Genomic DNA, 18,242 nt, shown 5'->3' with positions numbered 1-18,242 from the left:
GGAATCACATCGAGTACAGCTCAGCTCAGCCAATACTGCTTCCGTTTCCTCTTCAGTCAGCCAAAAAGCCCACCTGTGCACCTGACCCTCTCACGCACCAGCCTCCCTGGGAGCTCCTTCCAGAAAGAAGACACAGGGCAGATGTTATGGAATTTCCCATGCCTGAGAGAACCTGGGCTCTGGGAAATCCTGGGCTCCCACATTAAAACTTGGGGTCACCCTCTCAGCTCTGATTAATCTGTCCACATGCAAAATGCACCTGCTGACAGTACTAGCTTCTCACAATGATCTTCGGGTAACCTCAATCCATCCAGCAATCCTTTTGCAGCACAGACTCAACACTGGGGGTCAGGGGAGCAGGTGGGTACTGAAGCAAGCACAGGAACTGACCTGAGTCCCAGGGTAGAGAAGCCCGAGGGCCAAGGTCCGTAAGCAGATGCTGTACTGCACCACGTGGACTTGGTACCAACCCCTTGCCTAACAGTTCCCCCGGACACTGCCTCCTGCAAGTGAACACTAAGCCATCTGCTGTCCCATTGTCACTGCTCAGCTTCTCAGTCTCCAGAGAGGGTCTGATTGGCCTGGTATGGAGGTCAGGAAATGCTTCACATTGAGCCAGGTCTAAAAGGAGCAGAAACGTGGAAAGCAAGGAGGAGAGGGCACTGCAGATAAAAGGAACAGCATGTGCTCAGCAGAACAGGATTCCGGGCTGTCTCAGGACAGTGCATGCCGTGCTGTGCCAGGCGCCTGTCTCCAGTGCATGCCGTGCTGTGCCAGGCGCTTGTCTGGTCCAGCAATTCAGTGTCCCCATCCTACTAAGTGGATATTACAGCAGTTCTGGAAATATCGTTGAATTATTTTACAAATATGACAAATGCAATTAGAAAGAATTCAAGTAATGTATAGGATCATATCTTCAAGTGAGGATATTTTAATAACTTTCTTTCATATTTGTATCCCCTTGATCTCTTTCACTTGTCTTACTGCTTTAGTGAAGGCTCCAAGTCCTGTGCTGAAAGGAAGCGGGCAGAGTGGACATTCTTGTCTTGTTCCTGACCTTAGTGTAAGTTCTTGGGTTTTCTTCTCCAAGAGCAGGTCTGTGAGATGTGCCCTCTACATCCCTACATGCTTCAGGACTTTTATTGTGAAGGGATGTTGAATTTTGTCAAAGGCCTTTTTGGTTTTTGTTCGTGTTTTTGTTTTGTTTTGTTTTTACATCTAATGAGATGATCATGTGGTTCCTGTCCGTAAGTTAAATCATGTTCTGTATTGGGTTTATTGTTTTATGTTGTTGTTTGTGTTGTGTGGGTGGTGTGGCCTGCCTTCTGGTACTCAGGTGGAAAAGTGTCCACAACTGAGAGCTGGGAGGGTGTCCCATCCCTGAGGTGGGACAGTGTGCCAAGGGTGCCTTGAGGCATGGGAGCCCAGGAACCTTACAGCTCTGAGAGGAGGTCTCCTCCACAGAGAGGAGGCAGCTCCCATCGAAGGGCTGCCCCTAAGCCCTGAGGAGATGAGGAGCCTTGGAGCCTGAGCTCTGCTCCTTCTCTGCTTCTTCTTCCTCCAATGAAAAAGCCGCAACAGGCAGTAAATCTCTTAAAATAAATTTGTTGGAGGGACGAATATAGGAGTGGCTGACTCTGCTCATGATAGGAGAACTGGGCAGACTGGGCAGACTGGGCAGACACAGTCTTTATATAGGGTTTTTTAGGGGACAGCGCTTTCTGGGCAGGGATTTCCAGAGTGTGGATTGGCGAGATTTCAAGCCTGAGCTGGGTGGAGCTCAGGGATTAGTGGGTTTTTGTCCAGATTACTCATCCCAAAGTAGCATAATCTGGGATGAGTCCTACTGAGGGCCTGGAGATGACAGTTACAGAGGTGGAGGCGGGGCGGGGCTGCTGGAGCTTTCTCAGGCAGAGGTCAGGCCATTTTTCTACTTTGAGGGGTAATTAAGTTTACAAAGTGTCCATATTTTACAAAGAGTCCATTGTGACAGCAGAAGGCTGAAGCCGGAAAGGAAGTCATCATCACGGACAGCTTCCACGTCAGTGGCAGCAGGCTTTTTCAGTCAGGAAAGGTGTCCGGTTTCACCGAGCAGTCAGCTGAGGCACAATAGTCACCATGGACAGCTCCTGCTGAGGCACTGACAGGAGCCTCTGCCATTTTCTCTCTTCTCCACAGAGTCAGGGCGGGAAGGAGGACTGGCAGCCAGCCACTTTAAATTTTAGTGGCCCACGGATCTGGGTCCAGGGGTCCTGCTCACCAGCCAAGGACAATATAGACAGTAAACTTCGAACCCCTACCCAGATCTAGCCGATGGACAGGACATTCTCCACCGTTGAGTGGAGAGTGGGGACTGACTTTCACACGAACTCTGGTGCCCTGTATTTGACCACGTCCCCTTGATGGGGAGGCCTGGTGGCACTCAGAGGAAGGATGAGCAGGTTACCAAGAAGAGACTTGATACCCTATGAGCATATACAGGGGGAGGAGGTCCCCCTCAGTCACAGTCATAGGGGAGGGGAGTAGGGAGAACGCGGGAGGGAGGGAGGAATGGGAGGATACAAGCGATGGGCTAACAGTTGAGATGTAATATGAATAAATTAATAATATATTAAAAGAAAATTTAGTGACCCGATGATTAAGGGCTATATAGCACTTGGGAGCGGTGATTGTGTTAGTCACTCTGGGCCGAACGACTGGCTTGGGGGGGCAGTGAGGGGGGCAGAGGGGGGCAGTGGGCTCCCAAAAGCTTGGGGGAAAGTATTCTGTCACAGGGTTGGGGAGAATCAGTGGATAGCAGGAGGCCACCAAAGCAGCCGAGGCAGTGGGAAAAAAATCCCTACATAAGCGTGTGTGAGTGAGTGAGTGTGTGTTAGTGTGTGTGTGTGTGTGTGTGTGTGTGTGTGTGTGTGTGTGGTGTGTGCAGTGGCAGCAGGGGTGGCCCTGGTGGCGATGGTGTTAGCCTAGGCTCATCTGGCAGAGATTGCTGAGCAGGTGGCCTCTGGCAGCTGTGGCAGTGGCAGCCTCTATCTGCTCGGAGGCAGTGGCAGTGGCCTTGGATCTGGCCACCACTGCTGCAGGGGCAAAATCTCTACAATTTATGTATGTTGGTCCATCCCTGCATCTCTGGGATGAAGCCAACTTTGGTCATGACAGATAATCTTTTTGATGTGTTCTCGCGTTTAGTTTGCAAGTATTTTATTTAGAATTTTTGCATCCATATTCATCAAAGCTATTGGCCTACATTTTTTGTTGGGTCTTTGGTTTTGGTATCAGGTTAATATTAGACCTGTAAAAGGAATTTGGAAATGTTCCTTAATTTTCTATTTTATGGAATAATTTAAGGAGTACTGGGGTAGCTATTCTTTAAAGGTCTAGTAGAATTCTACACTAAATCCCTCTGGCCCTGAGCTTTTTATGACTGATAGATTTTTAAACATGGCCTCTTTCTCATTCAATATTGTGAATTTATTTGAATTTTATTTCATCATGATTTCACTTTGGCGAGCCATGTAGATCTAGAAATGTATCAGTTTCTTTTAGATTTTTTCAGTTTGGTGAAATATAGAGCTTTAAAATGTTAATTTTTGTTACATGTGTATGGACATCTCACCTCCATGTATGTCTGTGCCCCTCGTGAGTTACCCGGTGCTCATGGAGTCCGGGAGAGGCTATTGTGTTCCTTGGAAGTGGAATTACAAGCAGTTGTGAGGCACCGTGTGGGTCTCGGGAACTGAACCCAGGAACTCGGTAAGAGCAGCAAGCGCCCAGCTCCTGAGCCACCTCTCCAGCCCTCCTCTTTTTCTTTTAATGGAGCTAGCTAAAGTTTTGTCAATCTTTTAACTCTTTTCAAAGAACCAACTCTTTGTTTCGTTGAGCACTGTGTTGTTGTTTCCATTTCATTAACTTCAGCCCTGGCTTGGTTATTTCTTCTTGTCTACTTTTATTTCTTTGTTCTTGTGTGTCTTCTGGTACGTCGTTATTAATTTGAGAACTCTCATTTTAGTTGTTTGTTTGTTGAAGCAGGCACTTAGTGCTATACTCCTTCCTGTTGGCGCTATTTTCACTGTATCTCATAGATTCTGCTATGTTGTATTTTCAGTTTAATTCAATTCTAGGAATTTTGTCATTTGCTTCTTGACTTCATTTTTTGCTTTATTAAATTTAAGTAGTCAGCTACTTAGCTCCCATGAGTTTGTGTACTCTTTTTTAAAAGTTTTCATTTCTATTAATATCTAGTTGTATTCTGTTTTGGTCAGATACAATGCAAGATATAACCTCAATTTTTCTATACTTGTGAATACTTTGTCCTAATATACAGTCAATTTTAGAGAAAGTTCCATAGGCTACTGAGAAGGCCATGTATTCTGTAGTGCTTGGGTGAAATTTTCTATAGATACGTTAGATCCATTTGGTTTATGATGACACTTAACTCCATTGCTGTCATTTTGTCTTTCTTTTTTTTTGTGGGGGGAATGGGGCATGACCTGCCCATCGATGAGAGTGGGATATTGGAATCATACTATCATTGTGTTGGGGTCAATATGTGGTTTTAGACATGCCATTGTCGCTTTTATGAAATTGGTTGCTCCTTGTTTGGTCCATATGTGATTTGGATTGTAATATCCTATCAATGGATTGTTTTTCTCTAATGTGTATGTAATGTCCTTCCCTCTCCTGATCAGTTTTGGCCTGAAATCTATTTTTTCAAATACTATAATAGCTGCACCTGTTTATATGTTTGCTCAACTGGCTTGGAGCATCTTCTTATGTCCTTTAACTTTTATCCTCTTACCCCAAGGCAGTGTCTGCCATTGAGGTAAGGTGAACTGTGGGTGTGGGGGAAGGGAAACATGATTTTCTGTTGGTTGGAGTACAAACCTGTGCGGCCACTATGGAAATAAGTGTGGAAGCTTCTCAAAAAGCTAGAAAGAGAAGAGTGTGGTGGCACATGCCTCCAACCCTTGTATTCAGCATACAGAGGCAAGCAGAACTAGGTGAGTTTGAGGCCAATCTGGTTTGTGTATTAAGTTATAGGCCACCTAGGACGACAAGTAAAAAAAAAATTCATATCTAATGAGACACAGATCTGCCGTATGATCCAGCTATACCACGCTTGGTCATATACCCAGAGGACTTTTTAACCTACACTGGAGATGCCTGTTCATTCGTGTCTGTTGTTGCTCTATTTATAGCAGCCTAAAACCACAAACAGCCTAGACATAAATCCACTGATGAATGGATAATGAAAATGTGACACAATTAAGAATATTATTCTGCTTTTAAGGAAAGTGAGATTGTGTATAGACCTGGAAATACGTACTGTGAGTGAAGTGACCCAGACACAGAAAGACAAAGGTTATGTGTTTTCTCTGACTTGTAGATAATTAGTTTTGACTCGTCAGGTGCACATGCTCAATTTAGAAAAAGAGAAGAAGGTAGGAAGTTAGTAAGGGGCTATGGGTGGGGAGGCTGAAAGGAAGATAGAGTGCAGTGGTATAGAGTGCTAAAGGGACTGATGGAACAAAGAGTATATATTATGAAGTTACCTTATATTGGTGCAACAATACTACTATAAGCCACCAAATAATAAATAAATAAAAAGCCCTGTGCCAAAGTAGTTACCTGTTTTGGAGTTGGCCAATGGGGTCCAATAGACCTCAAAACATCACAATCTATTCCAATGATCTTGGTTACCTTCTCCCCAGACTTGACTATAAGATCCTATTGCTAAGGACACCATATACTTGAGTCACAGAATGCAGGAAAGAAATCAACTATTACTGACCTGGAAGTTTCATCCCTACCGAGTACCTTTCATAGTTCTGGAAAGGGCTATGCATGTTGCCATAGGAGAAAAATAGCTAGTCATACATAGCTGTGAACCCTATGGACCACAATAGACAAGCCAGGAAGATTAGCCCACTGGGCCAGTCGTGTCACAGATGCCATGAGAGTAACCGACCACTTGGGATGCAGGCCCACTCCACAAGTTGAAACTTATCCCTAGCACAGTGATCAGGGCTCAGCATCTGGGGGTGGACAAGTCATGAGTCCTAAGGAGAAGCGGATATTACTGCTGTGCTAACGTGGGATAATATTAAATCACTTCTAAGGACACCATGTTCTATCCATAGGTTAGTGCACCTCTCAACCTGTGCCGCTCAACACTCATCATTTTTTTTTCAGTAGATGGAGATTAACACAGCTTAACACACAAATGGCCAAGACACAGAGAATAAGAGATCTCAGAACACCCAGCTCTAAATGGGACATCTGTATACCATTCCCTCCTCCCAAGGCTCAGGGTTCATTGGAGAGCGAGGTGGATAAAGACTGCAAGTCGGAGCCAAGGGATGACCGAAGGTTTTCCCTATGCTGCAGCATGGTTGCACACACAAACTCACAGCAGTTGTGGGAACGTGCGCAATACCTCACAAGCTCAAGCAAGACAAATCTCCAGTGCGAAGAAAGGAGATGGCGGCACAGTCTCAGCACTAGCTAAGGGGCTTGTTAATTGGCTGGAAGAAGGAAAGTCAGTTTCCTTTAAGGAACAGTCCATGGTAGGCCAACCAGTGGAAGATCACACATCTGAGAGCGTAGGTACAGCACAAATCCTACTTGATGGGTTTTTAAAAAGAAAGAGAGGATGAGAGAGATGACTCCATGGTTTAAGAGGACTGAATGCTCTTCCAAAGGGCCCGGGTTCAATTCTCAGCACCCACATAGTAATTCACAACTGTTTGCAACTTCAGTTCCTTGGGGACTTTTTGGGTACCAGGCGTGTATGTAGAACACAGAGAGCATGCAATCTAAATATCAGTACACACAAAATTTATTTATTTAATCACTTTGCATCCTGATTCCAGCCCCTTCCTCTTCTCCTTCCAGTCCCACCTGTAAAGTTTATTTTTATAAAGTTGTGTTTGTTTTTCAGCTTCTCTCCTAACCCAGCTATCACCCAAATGACTGAGACTCTATTATATTATTTGTTTAATAAGCTTCGTGGCATAGTAACTGAGCAGTTTTAACTCTAGTCTTAGCCCTTTGAGGTAGTGTGGCTTCCTCTCTTCCTCTAAGCATAAATCCCAGAGATACTTGCACTTCATGGCTTGCTCACTCTCTCCTCTCTCTCTACCCTTCCCCCCTCTTTCTCCCCCTCCCCCCCTCTCTCATGGACCTCTGCCTCTGGCTGAATCTCCTACTCCTCTTCCAAGTCCTCCTCCCTTGGAGGGCAGGAAGTCCAGCCCTATTCTCTCCCCTGCTCAGTGATTGACTGTAAGATGTTTTATTGGCATATCAGGGACAATTGGGGAGCAGTGTTTACATAACATTAAGACTGGAGATTGTTAAAAATATTTTCTGTGCATTTAACCTGGATTTTTTTCTCCTTCCTCTATTCCTATTATTTTTAGATTTAATCTTTTCATATTGTCCCAGGTTTCCTAGATGTTTTCTGCCTGCAGTGCTTCAGATTTAACATTTTCTTTGACTGCAGTGTCTTATTTCTTCTATGTTTTCTTAAGCATCTGAACTTTTCTCTTCCATGTCTTATACTCTATTTGGTGAGGCTCACCTCTGAGGTTTTTGTTTGATGTCTTAAACTTTTCATTTCCAGTTTCACTTCAGTTTGGGTTTTCTTTAGTGATTCTATTTCTTTGTTAAATTTTTATTTCATGCTGTGAATTTTTTCATTATTTCATTTACTGCTTTTGTCTTCATGGACTTTATTAGGGTTATAATAGCTATTTTTTGTCCTTGTCATATTGTGGCTCATGTGTATTGCATTTCTCAGGGCCTACCATAGCAGAATTAGTGAGTTATGGTGGAGCCATATTGCCTTGGATGTTTTGTTTTTGCAGTGGTGTCAAGGCATCTGGGGTTGGGATAATTGTGATTCTAGCTGTTGATATCTAGGTCTTGTCCTTGTTGGGTGGCTGTTCAACTTATTAGTTTCCGTTGACCTCTCTGTATCTTAGAAAAGTGTGATGGTTATGGACTGCCTGATACAGAGTGCATCCTCAGGTTGTTGGGTGGCAGAGAGGAATAGAAGCAAGCAGTACCAAAGGTGGAGAGGGGGTTCAGGAGAGAACCAGAGGGATCCTGCTTACACCCAGAAGAGGGGACCCTGCAAGTGTGCAAAGAATCATCTGGAGATACAGGCATGAAGGAGCCGAGGGAACCCTGGGTCTGAACCGAGAGGTGGAACCTTTGGAGAATATCGTGGGAGTGAGGGGAGGAGAACATTTAAGCAGGTTGTTACTGAGCGAGAATGAAGAAAGGATAAGGGAAGACAGGAGGGAAAGTATAATTTACCTACCTGAGCAGGGGCCAGGCTGGCTGCTGGAGTCCCATATAGAAAGCAGCAGAGTATTAAGGGTTGACATGAGGAACTGGGGCTGGACTCGAAGCAGGGATGAGAGGGTCCACAGAAGGAAGAAAGCTGGGTCCACCCCAAGGCTTGGCAGAGTCCCCTGAGTAGAGTGGGAAGACGGGCCCCTGCGAGAAGTCTGCTACAGTTCTGGCCATGAGATTGGAGAAATTGTAAGGGAGGAAAGAAAAGAGAATGAAGCTCACCTACTTGGTTCCCAGCCCTGTGTGTGTGTTTTTGAGAGATAACCTCACACTACAGACCAAACTGACAAGGAGTTCACTGCATATCCCAGGCTGAGGAGGTGGCTCAGTGCCTAGTTCACAACCACCTAAACTCCAGTTTCAGGAGACCTGATACCTTATGGCATCCACAGGCACCTTTTTTTTTTCTCTATTTCTGGGGTTTGTATGTATCAGTTTTTGGTTTCTTTGTTTTTTTCCAGCAGACTGGAGGCCTTGCTGCTGTTGCTTCTCTCTCTCTCTCTCTGTCTCTGTCTCTCTCTCTCTCTCTTCTCTCTCTTCTCTCTTCTTTCTCTCTCTGTCTCTCTCTCTCTGTCTCTCTCTCTCTGTCTCTCTCTCTCTCTGTCTCTGTGTCTCTGTCTCTGTCTCTGTCTCTCTGTCTCTCTGTCTCTGTCTCTCTCTCTCTGTCTGTCTCTCTCTCTCTCTCTCTCTCTCTCTCTCTCTCTCTCTCTCTCTCTGTGTGTGTGTGTGCCGGAAGGGGTGTCTTCATAATCAGGAAGCTGTGAGCTCCTGCCTTAGAAACTGTAGTTCTCTGAATGAACAGTATTAAGAAACTGCTCTGTAGTGTTGTTTTCTATACAAGTTCATGGTAGATTAAAGTAAATTCTGCCCCACTTGGTACACCATTTGTTGAAGTTATTTTTTATAAAACTGTGTTTGTTTCTCTTAGCTTCTCTCTTAACCCAGATACCACACAAATAATTGAGACTCTTTTATATTTGTTTATAATAAGCCTCACAACACAATCTTGAGCAGTTTAAGGGTTGTTTTTTTGTTTTTGTTTTTGTTTTTGTTTTTTCTTGTTTGTTTTTGTTTTTGTTTTTTGGATTTTCAAGACAGGGTCTCTCTGTGTTAGCCTTGGCTGTCCTGGACTCACTTTGTAGACCAGGCTGGCCTTGAACTCACAGTGAGCCATCTGCCTCTGCCTCCTGAGTGCTGGGATTAAAGGCATGCGCCACCATGCCTGACCCTTAAGTCTATCCTTAACCCTCTGTGTTATCCTGACTCCATCTTTGCCACCATCCCCATTACTTACTTTTAGTTCTTCTGTTGCTCCAGTTGAATTGTCCTCATCTCTCCCGCACCTCTCTACTTGTCACTGACTCCCTAGCTTCCTCTTCTAACTCCTCCTCCTCTGGCTGTCAGGAAGTCCAAGCCTATTCTCTCCCCGGTCAGTGATTGGCTGTGTGCTGCTTTATTGGCATACAAGAGAACAGCTGGGGAGTAGTGTTTACACAACATTGAGACAGAAATAAGAATTTAAACTATGCAATAACATTGTGCCTACACGTAGGCTGAGTAAACCCTTTCCTTTCCGGTTGCTTTGTTTATGGTGTTCCATCATGGCAGTACTAACCCTAACTGGGCAGCAAAAGTTTCAGCTAGTTTTCTTAAGACTGGGCACTATCCCAATTTTCTTTAGCCCCCCCCCAAATTAAAACTACATGCCATTCCCATGGTGGGGTGATGGGTTTTGGTCATTCTATGGGTAATAGATGTTTGTTATTGTTTTAAAGGGGCCAGAAATAAGGATGATAAGTAAAAGGGTAGATTATTGAATCTACTTTTAGACCAAAGAACATTAATAAGCAAAAAAATCTTATATTAGTATAATATTTTTATATTGGTATAGAATTAAGATTAGATTTTGTTACAACATACTAAGGTACTATACCTGTGTAATTCTTAAAAATACAATGTTAAGTTCCAGTCATTTTGAAAACTGCTTTTATAAACTGCTTAGGATACGTAAGAAATGCATATTAGCCATTAGACAAGCCAACTATTGGTCATTTCAGATACTAGTTTAGTTAACTATAAAAATACGTTTTCTAGTTTAATAGCTAAAAACAGGAGAAACAAGCAACTCAGATAAGATAGATAGATAGATAGTCTTCAAAAAAAAACCCCAGAAAGCTACAGAACATGATATTAAAGATTTTATTAACCTAAGGCTTTTCTGACAACGAGACAGATTGCAGCACCCTGTTCTACTTCAAAGAGCATCAAAGCTTTCATATGTGTCAGGCTAGGCACCGGGTGAGAAAGGGCTCGGGCCGGTTCTCTGGCTCCACCCTCTGCAGCACACATAGCTTGTCTTCTAGGCAGAGGCCAGCTGCACTCCACAGCTGCTGCTGTTCTCAGCTCTCATCCTATAGCGCTGCCTTCTCCAAAAGGCTGGGGTCTCTTACTGCAGCCAGGCTAACTGGGCTGCACTTTCATCAATAGCCCCTCCTAGGCTTTCCCGGTGCTGCCCTCTATGACTTCCAAACCAGTATGATGTGGGGGGAATCTCACACTACCAAGCCCAGTTGCCAGCACAAGGTACCATCTTGGCTGCCTCTAGAACAGAGTTTCTGTGTGCTAACTCACAAAAACCAGCTGCTGGAAGACTTCACCTCAATGATACTTGTTTCCCCTTAATGACTGCTAATTTATCAGGTCCACCTGATGATCATCAGTTGTCCCTGTAGAGCAAAGGTTTCACATCAGTGGCGCTGGTCTCTTGTTCATCACTGCTGAGGCTCCAGCCCCAGATGCCCAGACAGCACACATCCTTCACACACATGGTCTGAAACATCACAAGCCAGGCGGCCATCTCTGCACTGTTCTCAACAGTTCTTATCTTCCGACTTCTATGGAACAGCGTACTGAGACCTGGACACTTAATGACTTTTAGTTCCAAAGTCCTTTCACAGTCCTCCCCTAAAACCCATGGTCAGATCTCTCACACCAATACCCGCCTCCTGGCACTATTTTCTCTCTTAGGGTTACTATTGCTGTGAACTATGTAGCACACATGCCCACCCTCAGTTTCTGCCAATAAGGTCCACCTTCTGTCTCCACTATCCCTAATGGTACCTACCATCAAATCATGATGAATGTCAGTGGGCTGACGCCTCAGTCATTTCAGAGCTTTCATGGTCTAATCACCTCTCAATTATGGTACCCGCCAGCTGGGACTGCACCTGCAGCATGTGAGGCCTTGTGGGTGAGTCTGACCCACCAAACTGTAAGAAATGTATTCTTGTCTGGCCTTCCCCACTTGGAGTTGTCTCTTGCTAACCCTAGCCATTCTAAGGTGGTCCCAGCGAAGGACCAGCATCTTTTGTTAAGACTCTGAGTGCCCTCACCTGGCTTTCCTACTCTTCACTTCAAGCCACTAAGAAGCGGGGAATATCTTCTGGCCCAGAAGGGAGAAAGCCTAAACTTAGGCTCAAGGATTTGAGCAGCCTTCTTGGAATTCAAGCTCCCGCACAATCCTGGTTGGACCACTCGAAACAGCCCACTTGGCTTTCCAGGCTCTCGGGTATCTCCTGACAGCACTGGCCTCTCAACCCATCTCATTGTCGGCTCCTTCTCAGTTTGCTTCTATTCTCTCTCCTTAGCAAGGGAAGGTGCCCTATGCAGTGCTGTGCTGGTATACCTGCCCTCAGCTGCTGTGAGAGATGTCACTGATTGTGACTTCAGAGGCTTCTGACTAAGAGCCCTGCTGGCCCAGAGCCATGGGGGTTATGGCTCCCTTGGTGGCCTGGCACCCAAAATCATGGCAGTGTCAACCCCTGTGATGTCACTTAAGACTATGCACCAGTGTGCAGCTCTTGGTTTCCTTGCTCCCAGAACACTCTGGACCTGGGTCTCCCATCTGACCAGGGTCTGAGTGTAACAGCAGGGCCCAGCCACGGGGCCATTTGCAACTTCCTGGGCAGAAGCAGTCCTGGACCTTTGTGATCCAAGCCCTAATCATTGTCACATTCGAGATTTATGACAGTCTACCTGGTAAGCTCCATCAGCCTGTGTGGCCATGAAGGATAGCCCCATGGCAGTTAGTGAAGTTTTTGGAAGTTGGTCTGATGTATTTTGGTGCTGATTACTGCTTTCTGTCTTTGCGTCCCTAGTATTGCTATGCAACCTTGCCTAAAAAACATATTCCTAATAAAAAGCTGACACACTTGGGCAATCTAATGAGATGGTATCGCTAAGGTTCCCGGGCTTTTAGACAAAGAGGAAGGAGGAGACAGGATGCAGGAAGGAGGAGGAGAATGGCCATTGGGTAGGAATAGAGCCACGTGACCCACATGGAACTCTGAAGCTTCACGTGCAAGGAGATGCAGAGTATTATCAAGATTATGGATGGGAGCTAGCACAAATAGAAATAATAATAATAATAATAATAATAATAATAATAATAATAATAATAGTATTATTATTATTATTATTATTATTAGTAGTAGTAGTAGTAGTAGTAGTAGTAGTAGAAGTAGTATTTTGGTTTTTTGAGACAGGGTTTCTCTGTGTAACAGCCCTGGGTGTACAGGACTCACTTTGTAGGCCAGGCTGGTATCAAACTCACAGAGATCTGCCTGCCTCTGCCACCCGAGTGCTGGGATTAAGGGTGTGCGCCATCATGCAAGGCAGAGAAATTATCAGAAGCACATGGAATGGCATGGAGACTGGGGTTTATTGGAGGAAAGCCTAGGAGGTGATGTCTGCCTTGCCCTAGACAAAGACTTATTATAAAATAATCAGGCATCTGTTCTCATTGACTGCTAGCCGGTTAGAAAATACCACCATAATAATAATTACATGTCTTATAATAAGCATTTATTAGGCCCTACCTTTATTATTATTATTATTATTATTTTTTGGTTTTTCGAGACAGGGTTTCTCTGTGTAGCCTTGGCCATCCTGGACTGATAGGCCCCACCTTTAAATTAACAGCAACATCTACCAAGAAAAGACTTGATACCCTATGAGCATATAAAGGGGGAGGAGGTCCCCCTCAGTCACAGTCATAGGGGAGGGGAGTAAGGGGAAAATGGGAGGGAGGGGGGAATGGGAGGATACAAGGGATGGGATAACCATTGAGATGTAATAAGAATAAATTAATAAAATAAAATTTAAAAAAATTAACAACAACATGAAGTTACAGTTACTGCTGCAAGATGGTAGTAGGGACACCTTGAATGAGCGTCACGGAGTTGAGAGATTCCCTGAACTGCAGAATGGAAGCCGCAGCTGGGATCGGCGAGCTGACAGGGCCATCCTGAAAATGGAAGGCAGGCAGCCAGGAGAGACTCCTGCTGTGGCGCCCGCACCTCCGTGGTACGGAGTCGAGGGTGAGGAACTGCGGATTTAACACACACACACACACACACACACACACACACACACACACACACACAGTCACACAGTCACACACACACACACTAACACAGTGGGTCCTTTGTACTAAGAGAGCAGCAGCCACAGCAGCGGTCACAGTAGCAGTTTATTATTCTCCTCCCCCTTCAGAGTTCCAGAGAGGCTTCTTATAGGCAGCAAAACAGGAATCCTCCTCCCAGGTGAAATCCCTCAAGAGGCGATTGCACACAGGAGGAAAAGTCTCGAGGAAGGGAGGGGCAGGTTCTCAGAGCAGTAGACATGACTAGCTAACCAAGATAAACACAGACATGGAAGCTGCTAGAAACAGGGCATGAAACAGCAAGACGGGGAGGCAGCCCAGTCGGGCCTGGTTCCCACAGCCTGCCACCTCCTTGGTCCTTCCAGGCTGTCTGAGCTATTCTGGAAGCCCAGTATCCCTAACTATTCTGTCGAGTGAACGGAACCACTGGCTGGTGCTCTTTCTCTTCCCATGAAAACTGGACCGACGACAATGCTACGAGCCCGACAGATGCCACTCGTGACTTCCCACTTTTGCCTCCACTCTGACACCCTCCTCCTGTTTTACAGCCATGGTTGAGAGGGACACAGCCTGACTCCCTCGATGATGGATTCAAACAGCCCCAAGAAGCCCCACCGGCATAAGAAACGCAAACTCAGGAGCCTGGAGAGATTCATCAGTAGGTTTCCTTACAGGTATACAATGCTCAGCTCTCTTGAGAGCCCCATGTTATCCCAGGTCCCCAGAACACGTAAGGTGTTCTGAAGAACTGGAGCTAAGAGGGGCGACTCTAGTTAAAGCAGTGAGCATGGGGGCCAGACACAGAAAGGTCCAGGTGTGGACTCCTGTGGGTGGCGGGCAGTTACAGGCACTTAACCACTCATGGACCCTTCTAGGTTTTCTTGGTTGACGGAGTCCAGGCCAGTGTCCCCACAGTTTTGGAAGGTCAAGAAAAACTCGCTGAAGGACCAGCTGCCCTTACAGAAGAAGCTGGTGCCAACACGGTCCATCCCCTTGCCAGGGTAAGTGCCTGGACTTGCGTGCCTTTGATGGCCACACACAGACAAATGTGTCTGGTTGACATCACCCTCACCCCATACAGGGAGACCTCAGTCATCTTCAGGCAGGACCTCTTACAGCCAGCAGACACGTGACTACTGTGCTCCATCCTAAACAGAGGCACAGGAAGCAAGAGATTGCACCAGGTTACAGTGTTGCCTGTACACAGGCATGGTGAACCTGCTTCATCCTGAGGGAGTTTCAGGGTCAGGTGTCAAAGGAGTATCCTGGCACCCCGGCCACCCCTCAGTGCCTCAGCCCCTTTCACAGAGCCCACAGTTACTGTTCAGTCACTGTTTATCAGCTCTTGGCAGTCACCAGGATGTACATCTACTGCACAGGACACCCAAAGAGACAGTGCACACACGCATGTACTCATGGATACACACACACACACACACACACACACACGCACACGCACACGCACACGCACACACGGACTTTGTGCCCTTTATCTGGCTGCCTGAGCAAGAATTTTCTGGCATCTAAACCAGACCTCCTAACTGAACCCATGGGGGATTTGCTGTTGAGGCTGTGGTCAAAAAACCACTAGGTCTCTGCACCTTTTGTCTCCTTTGGCAGAATAGAAGCAGCTCAGATCCAGGGTAGGCTGTCGAAGTCCAATCTAACCATGTTAGAGCCAGGGGTGGTGTTGGGGCTGACCCTACATGATCCGAACCCATGTCTAGGCCAACAGCTGGTAGGCAGTAGCCAAGCTCCCAGAGGGAAGGCTAAGGGTACTGTAATCCCAGCCCAGGCAGGAAGAACAGAGAGCCAAGAAGCCCACACAGTGACAGATGTTTGAGGGAGCTCCTGATACGATGGGTCACAGTGAGGCCAGCCCAAGAGAAACCTCTGGGCAGCACTGAGGCTGGCCACTGTGGGAAATTAGTCCTTTCCCCAGCTGGAGCTGGGGCTCCCAGCCAGGGCTCAGAAGCTAAGAAAAGGATGTGGGGCCCCAGTAGCCTACCACCTTAGAACAGCTGAGCAGGGTGCAAGCGGGAGAAACCCCAGCCCCATGAGGTCCCTTGCCTGCTTCTTGCTGGGAGTCCAGCCAAGAAAGCCAGTTGTGGGGTCCAGAGCACAAAGATAGGAGAAGAGTGAACAAGAAACAGGGTAGAGGGGACTGCCCTTGCAGGTGCCACAAGGAGAAAGAGAGCAGGGACCCCACCTAGGGGATATGTGAAGGCAGCCTCAGGCCAGGGGAGAAGAGGATCCAGTCTCAGGTAGGAGAGGCCAGCCTCAGGTTGAGGACAGTTTCCGATGGGGTGCCAGGAGTTAATCTCAGGTAAAGGATAACCACAGAAGAAAAATTAGCGTGACTTAGCTGGCCCTATCAATGGTCATAGCTCACGTAGCTTATGGGTAGGACTAAGGCACACCCGGAGCTCTGCCAGTGGAGGCAAAGAAGTATTAGGAATCCGCTGTGTCCAGCCTGGATTTCCAAGGCGAGAGGAGCAGGTGACAGGAGCAGTGTGTGAGTCTCTTCCTGGAATCTTTCTGGCTACAGAGATTGTGTATGGGGCTGGGCCAGGCCTGGCTGGAGAACCATCTGCCACGAGCCTTTCCTGATACAGCCCTGTCTGCCCTGGCTGGTTGCAGCTTGCAGGGTTCCCTGGGCCAGGTGTGGTTCTCTTTACTGTGTGGTTTCTCTAGGGTCAGTTCTCTGGACTTCACAAGGCCATTCTGCTTCCAACCGCCGCCCCCACATCCCCCGCTGGGTAAACTCTGGGAGCTTAAATTACTGAACAGCCGTTTCCCTAAACAAGACCTTCACAAGCTGCCTCTGCAGGCCCAGGCTGCTAACCAGCGCTACACCAGTGGGACTTCAGGGCCATCTGGGAGCTTTTCCTAGAAGGTTCGTTTTCCATGGCTCCTTTCTCAGCCACCTTCCTTCTGCTCCAGACAGCTGCCTCAGGATATTTGTAAAGGGATCAGCCTCGTAGGCCACCCCAAACCAGGAACGGCCCACCCCCCAGACGAAAAGACCATACTGCATCAATAAACTTTGCACGTTCAAATCCCATTTCTGCTTGGACTGGTCAATTTGCCTCTAGTTTCTCATCTTTAAAGTGAGTATAATATTTAATCATGGGGCCTTGAAGTAAAGATTAAAAAGGTGCAAAGGACACTTCTAGAGCCTTATCCAAATACATGTACATGTAAATCGAGGCACTAGAACAAGAATGGTAGCCATTTTAGTAGTTGGAACTAGCAAGTGTGCAAAGCCAACTAAACACCTGTTAGGAGGCACTGCTGACTTCTCAAAGTTATAACCCCAGTCTTAGGCAGCCATTGAAGGAAGGAAGCACCTATGTATTGATCTGGAATGATCTACAAAGTATATTTTTAAAGCATAGAAGTATTTGAAATGCTGCTGAATATTAAAAATGTGTGTGTGTGCATGAGTCTGTATATGCTGCCTGTGAGGGGACACGTTGGCATGTGAAAGGACATGTAGAGGGAGCGTAGTAGTGTGTCGGTGCCTCATTAGAGGGCGTGTGTAACCATCATCAGCATGAATGCCCTGAGGGGGTGGCAGCACAGCATCTCAGAGAGTGGCGTTACAGCTTCACCAGATGGGTTCCATCAGGGGCTGTGTGGAAGCTGAGTTGACCAAGGTGAGGGATGGAGAAACAATATACCTAACAGAGAGGGTAGGGATCACAAGCCCCAGCCTCTCACCCCACAGTTGGCCTAGAAGGACGGAGTTATGGTCTTGGGTTGCTGGGGGAAGACTCCATGTTCCTCCCGTGGTGAGAAGGGCAGGCTGGAGCAAGGAGTTATACATGTAGCAGCCAGCAGCAACAGTGGCAATTCCTTCCCTGGTCCATAGAGGCGAGGGACCTGCACACAGCCCGATAGCTGCTCTCACACAGTGCCCTGAAGGCCTCAGGCAAGGAGAACCCAGTCTGAGCGAAGGACACAGGTAAATATGACTAAGCAGGCCCACCCTAGGGGCCCCTCTGAACCTCACAGATGGGGATCAGCCTTGCCTGCTCTGTCATCTGCCTGAGGTTTTTCTTTACTTAGACATCTGAGTGGATAAGAAGAAACTCTCTAGTGCTGGCAATCCCAGCCCTTGAGTGCCTGAGGCCCAGAAGCTGGACCGGCACAGCCAGAGGCTACAACTCAAAAGCCCCTGAGGGCCAAGGGCTCTGTTGTTTCAGGATGTAGAATCCAGAGACTGGAGGACTGTTTCCCTGGGGAACTGTTTCCCTGGACTTTAGCCAGCAGCCCGGCACCTAGGTAGTAGTTGTAAGCCTTAGCTTCTGGCAACAGGCAGCAGGCAGCAATGTCTACAACTGTCCCATGTGTTGCGTATCAGAATCCTCTGCGCCTACAGTGTGCCTGCCCCCGCCCCCATCTTTACAGCCACTGTCTTCACCCCTTGGCCCTCTCTCTA

At 46.8% G+C, this 18,242-nt stretch overlaps 1 protein-coding gene across 2 annotated transcripts; it reads left to right on the top strand.

Moving 5' to 3' along the window:
• The first annotated feature begins 12,135 nt into the window (after window positions 1-12,135).
• On the top strand, window positions 12,136-16,856 carry LOC311588196 (uncharacterized protein C3orf22 homolog). Of its 2 annotated transcripts, none has more exons than XM_084765680.1 (4): window positions 12,136-12,393; window positions 14,347-14,472; window positions 14,674-14,799; window positions 16,493-16,856. In XM_084765680.1, the coding sequence occupies exons 2-4, from the start codon at window positions 14,381-14,383 to the stop codon at window positions 16,689-16,691; spliced, it is 417 nt and encodes a 138-aa protein (XP_084621806.1). In that variant the 5' UTR covers window positions 12,136-12,393; window positions 14,347-14,380; the 3' UTR covers window positions 16,692-16,856. The 2 variants fall into 2 exon arrangements, with proteins under 2 accessions (XP_084621806.1, XP_084621807.1); XM_084765681.1 differs by lacking the exon at window positions 12,136-12,393 and adding an exon at window positions 13,560-13,733.
• The last annotated feature ends 1,386 nt before the right edge of the window (window positions 16,857-18,242 follow it).

Source organism: Acomys minous, assembly GCF_964271855.1.
Source record: "Acomys minous genome assembly, chromosome: 17".
In the NCBI taxonomy this organism is placed as follows: Eukaryota; Metazoa; Chordata; class Mammalia; order Rodentia; family Muridae; genus Acomys; species Acomys minous.
The sequence above is the reverse complement of the archived record's forward strand: the minus strand, read 5'-3'. Positions and strand labels throughout refer to the sequence as shown.